This window comes from Erpetoichthys calabaricus, chromosome 8, assembly GCF_900747795.2.
Source record: "Erpetoichthys calabaricus chromosome 8, fErpCal1.3, whole genome shotgun sequence".
NCBI classification, from domain to species: Eukaryota; Metazoa; Chordata; class Cladistia; order Polypteriformes; family Polypteridae; genus Erpetoichthys; species Erpetoichthys calabaricus.
In genome coordinates this window covers 29358833-29364832 of record NC_041401.2, presented here as the reverse complement: position 1 = coordinate 29364832, position 6000 = coordinate 29358833, and the positions used below count along the sequence as shown (strand labels likewise).

At 36.2% G+C, this 6000-nt stretch overlaps 1 protein-coding gene across 1 annotated transcript in view; it reads left to right on the top strand.

Moving 5' to 3' along the window:
• The first annotated feature begins 3996 nt into the window (after positions 1-3996).
• Positions 3997-6000, top strand: part of gca (grancalcin) — a 57291-nt gene continuing 55287 nt past the window's right edge. Inside the window, exon 1 of the mRNA XM_028806394.2 lies at positions 3997-4164. Within this exon, the coding sequence (XP_028662227.1) occupies positions 4144-4164 (21 nt within the window). The 5' untranslated portion in view covers positions 3997-4143. The remainder of the gene's footprint in view (positions 4165-6000) is intronic.

The following is a 6000-nucleotide window of genomic DNA, read 5'->3' as shown; positions in this document are numbered from 1 at the left end:
TGATTTAGGTGTGTTATACTTATGCAATCGGTTATTTGTGTTTTGTACTTGTAACTTAGACCACTTTGCAGAGTTCTGTTTTCACTTTAACATGAAGTTAACTTTAAAGGTTAACGTTGTCATTTGAAACCATTGAAACCACACACAGCAGTGCACAGCAGAATACAATTGTGTCACCCGGCCCAATTCTGAGCAAGAATAGACAACAAAATAAACAAGAGTAACAGCTAGAATAACAAGATATTGCACAGATGAGTTCTATTTTGCACTATATTAAGTTATTCCAAGAACATGGGGACACAGTTGGAAACCTGTTAAGGATAAATTTCACACAAATATTATAGAGGTTTTTCTTCACAGACAGAACCATAGACACATGGAATAAGTGACCAAGTAGTGTGTCAGACAGTAGGACTTTAGGGACCTTCAAACCACGACTGTATTGAATTTTTTAAAAAATTTTTAGATACCTCATGGCTACTTCTGCACAAAGGAAATGTCGACAATACACAGTCGATTATTATGGCTTAAGATTTATTCCGTCACAAGACCACACTATGCCTACGTGTCTGATATGAGAGTATGCGTTCAGCATTTAGAAACATCTCATAAAGACAAAAAGGTTAAGCCACTGGAATATTTTCAAGAATTGAGAGATAAATTTGAAAGTAGATCTACATTGAAGGCAGTGTTTGCTCAGAAATCTGTTTTAGATGAAAAAGGTTTAATAGCATCTTATGAGATATCCAAATTGATAGCCAAGAAAGGAAAAACACACAAAATAGGGGAATCCTTGATTTTGCCAGCAGTGTCTGTTTTTATTACAACCGTCATGAACAAACATGCTTGTGAAATTATTGAATCCATCCCTTTGAGCAATTCATCAGTGTCCAAGCGTATTGACGAAATGGCGAAAGATGTTGAAAATCAACTAGTTTCCCAGTTAGAATTTAAGAAGTTTGCTTTGCAAATTGATGAATCGTGTTTACCAGATAACACAGCAATACTAATGGCTTATCTTAGATATTTGCACGACAACAAATTGAAAGAAGAAATGCTATTTGCCTCGAAAGCTTAAAACAGATAGTAAAGGTGAAACAATTTTTGAAGCAGTAAAGAGGTACTTCAATGAGAATGATATACTTCTAGAAAAAGTTCTGGCCTGTGCTACTTATGGTGCTGGTACCATGATACGTAGATACAGAGGATTTACTGCATATTTGAAAAGTGTTGTGCCAGAAGTATTCTGTATTCACTGCATAGTTCATCGACAACACTTGGTTTCAAAAACACTAGCAGGGCGCTTGCATGAGTCTCTACAGATTGTAATAGCAGTAAATTACATTAAATCAAATGTACTTCAAGAGCGTCTGTTTCGACAGCTTTGTGAGGACAATAACGAACACTTCACACGCACTCCTCTCAGGACTACCCAAAAAAGACATAAATCATTTGCAACTAGTGCAGAATGCAGCTGCTAGAATCCTTACCAGGAAAAGAAAATCCAAGCACATTTCTCCAGTTTTGATGTCACTACACTGGTTACTGTGTCATTCAGAATTGACTTTAAAATTCTGCTTATGGTTTATAAAGCCTTAAATAATCTCGCCCCATCTTATATATCGGAATGTCTGACACCTTATATTCCAAATCGCAACCTCAGATCCTCAACTGAGTGTCTCCTTAGAATTCCAAGAGCAAAACTTAAAAGAAGTGGTGAGGCGGCCTTCTGCTGTTATGCACCTAAAATCTGGAATAGCCTGCCAGTAGGAATTCGCCAGGCTAATACAGTGGAGCACTTTAAAAAACTGCTGAAAACACATTACTTTAACATGGCCTTCTCATAACTTCACTGTAATTTAAATCCTGATACTCTGTATATCCAGTTCATTATAATAACTATTCATTCAAAATCTGTACTAACCCCTACTCTCTCTTCTGTTTCCTTTTCCAGTGTCCTTTTCTACCCAAAGCACCATGATGTTCCAACAATGATGGATGGATTAAAAGCCAGAAGTCTGTATGACCATCAGCATCAAGTGACTCCGTGAGAACCCTAACCACAAAGAGGACTATTTCATTTGTGTTAGGTAGAATGCCCAGAGGGGACTGGGCAGTCTCGTGGCCTGGAACCCCTACAGATTTTATTTTTTTCTCCAGCTTTCTGGAGTTTTTTTTTTGTTTTTTCTGTCCACCCTGTGTACTCCTTTTCTATGTTAACTAATGTTGTCTTATTTTAATTTATTTTGTCTTTTATTTTTCTTTTCTTCATTATGTAAAGCACTTTGAGCTACTTTTTGTATGAAAATGTGCTATATAAATAAATGTTGTTGTTGTTGTTGCTTACTATTGCATACAGAAGTTCGCTAGCTGTCCAAAGGTACCTTTCTCGTTTTGTTGCTTTGTGGGACACAGTTGTGACATTTTTCAGAGGCAAGGAAATTGGAGAAAAACTGACTTCCTTAAGTGTGATATATTTTACCTGTGTGATCTCTTTGAAAAGCTATATTTGTTAAACAAACAACTACAGCGCAGAAATTGTGACCTTTTTTCAAGCAGAGGGTATTACAGCGTTTCTTGGGAAAGTCAAGCTGTATGCCAGCAATATTGGGTGTCGAGAATTCACCCAGTTTTCCTCTTTGGCAGCAGTTGCTGATGAAATAAAAGACAATAAACTAATTGTATATGTGACTCATTTGAAGCAGCTTCATAATGATATTGAAGTTCATTTTCAAGATCTGCTGGACATGGATATTCCAGCTCGGGTAACTGATCCATTTGCTGTGAATGCTTCAAACAGTGATGTTTCTTTGAAAGAAGAGCTCATAGAACTACAGAGCTCCATAGCAGCCAAAATAACTTTCAGTCAAGAACACCACCATTTTTGGATCAAGAGTACAATATCTAGTAATTATCCACAGCTTTGGGATAAAGTAAAATTGATTTTTATGGCATTTCCCACTTCACATCTGGTAGAATCAGGTTTCAGTCGTGTGAATTATTTACTGAGCCAAATGCAGAATCGTCTTAACATAATGGGCAGAGGTGATCTTTTGGTTATTCCACACAGACATAGAACCGGATTTAAAAGACCTCGTTTCTGGTCATCAAGCACAAGAGCCACATTCATTTGAGAAATACTTAAAAGTATAAATTTTTGCATTTTATAAATTAAGAAATGGTATGAAATCTGCATTATGATGTAATAAATTGTATTGTACTTTAATAAAACATTTTCTGTTTAAAAACAAAACATTTACATAGCTACCTTACTACCGGTATGACGAGGGGACACAGGAAGGAAACGAGTTGAGAAACCCTGTTCTAAGCTAATATATGATATCTGTCTAGCTGCTCCATTCAAGCATACGCAAGTTAGAATTCCATTGTCTATTTGACATTCGTTAAATAGATCAACTTAGAAAGGTTTTTATTCCTATACACTTGAAGGTGTGCACGATGAGCTCCTTACGTCGTTAAAAAAACAACAAAGAACTAAAAAAAATCAATAAATTAACGCACTTCACTATTGGCTCTGCAGCAAGACAATACGACGCTACAGCTAAGTTGCTGGAACACGCGGTAAGCGACGCCTACCTCCTCTGTAGAGTATAAATGTATAGATAAATAAGTAAATAAATAAATAGGGATTTGTAAATGAATATAAGTAAAAAATAAATAAGTAATGCTACATAGAAGGTTATGTTCACAACAAGCTGCAGCCCTAATGTGTAATGTATTCAAAGCCTACTGGATTCTGAGCCCCACAATTTTAAAAACAGCAGGAGACGCCGACGATTACTTGTTTTCTCAATTTTCCCCCCTTTGAGAGGGCGTGCGTGAGAATCTGCGTTGACGACGCCCTTTTACGGCCCCCTGGTTTTAAGTTTGCCATGGTAGGCGGGAGAAATTCTCTTTCCTGTTTTTCTATTAGTTCTTACAACTGTCAATCAGGAATTGGGCCACTCTTCCGCCTGGTTTACGAGAAAAGGGGGGCCGTGACCACATCCGTCGTGACGTATTAGCCAAAGTGTAGGAAGTGCCAGAGAAAGATTTTTATCATTAAAACCGTAAATCGCAAGAAATAAAGATTTGAGGAAGTTTGTTGATATTCGCAGAGAATCTAACTACATCATTGTTCAGATGGCGTTCCCATACGGAGCAGTAAGTAGAATTTGGTGTTTAATTTCTTTATTCTTTACTGTGTGTTGGTAATTAGCTTTATTTCGTGAAGGGGCGGAGGAGTAAGGTTATCTGAAGAAATACACTGCGCGTGTGCTTCGTGGTGTGTTTTATTCGTTTGTAATTGGCTAGCCAGGGAATTCGTGCGTTTTTCTTAAAAAGCATTATTTACGTGTAAGAAATGAAGGCACGCAAAGAAGTTTAAGGTGTAAGGCGAGCTTTTAGCGGAGAGGCAGCCGTTTCATGATCCCTTGCCTGTTATGGTCATGATTTGAACCCCAAGGGGGTGCTGCTGCTGCTTGGCGGCACGTGCTGTAGCGGTTTCTTTTCTTAATGGTTTTTTTTTTTTAATATTCTCTATTTAGGCCGGGTTTTCATAAATTAATTCAAGAAACCCAAAAGCGAATTCCAGATATTTATATTCATTTTTTTATTCTGCGTGTTTATCAGATGTGCTGTTGTCTTCTCTGTAAAGTCGGAGGGCGCAGATTTTATTGTTATTGTTGTAACCCCAATTGTCCTTGTGGATTAGGATCATTTGGTTAACACGAAATCTTTTGGCGCCCACATTAAGACGACATTTTATTGTACAATTTCGTTTTTGCTTAAATCGCTTTATGTTCGGCCGCAAGTTACAAATAAATTAAGCGGTAAATCAAGCTGCTCTTTTTGTTGTCCGAGTACCAGTAGTTACGGCCGTGCTGCTCATCTTCTGCACTGAAACTGATTTACATTTATTTTGGACCTTTTTCTACATTCGGGTGTATCGGAAAATTTTTTATAGGCTTATCAAAAGAGAGGTTTCTGAAGATTTTTTTATGTATTCTGTTGGATTGTTATAGGTTTAAAAGATGGAAGGCGAAAGTTTTTATTAATTGACAAAATTTCATGTTCATAAATCGAGTTATCAATTAGAAACCTTTTGTTAGATTTGAAAATGAAGTTCATTTGTATGTTAGGAACATTTTCAGATTCAGATAACTGCAAAGCTTTAAACTATCAAAATTTGTAAATTGTTTTTGGATGTTCTCTAATGCACCTGCTGGCAAATTCATTTGTTTGGTGTTCTCCATTATTATAGTGTTTTTGTTTGTGTTTTCTTTTTCTTTCATAAGTAAGATTAAAAATTAAAAACTTGCTTGATTCATAAAGTGATGATTTTATTGTCTTGCTATTACCCATTGTTATGGTATTCGCTACATATGATGTACTGTACTTTTTTATAGGTAGTGTGGAAATCACCTAGCTGGAAGTTTCAGTTCTAACGGCTCCATCCCATTGAAACCTTCTCCGTCATCCCCTTCCTTTCCTCTTATTCAGTTCTGCATTTAGTTCAGCAAAACAGATTAGTTTCCCTCTTCCAATAGAACTAGAGTCTCAAACTCTATTCCTGGAGGGCCACAGTGAATGTTATGTTTTCATTTTATCCACTTTTCTTAATTATTGGACAGTAATGAAATATTTCCCCTTCCAAACTGCATAATTTATAGTATGTTTCATTAACTGTATAAAGTCCTAATAAGTTTAAGCTACCCTAATTTTGGGTGTTCGTAAGATTCACTCCATGAGGCAGAAGTATGTAATAAACAAGAATAGTTGTCATATTTGAAATATCTAAACATTTACAATAAAAACAGTTGCAATAAAAGCTGGTCAGTTTTAACAATATTTTTTTTCTGATAGAGAACCATAGAGGACTAGATAACTAGTAAAGTAAATGGTGTAAAACAATACTTATGATTGAAATTTGTCATTTTTAACCCGTGGAAAGTAAGGGCCGTTAGAATACAATCGGATATCAAAAATATTATCGTTTCA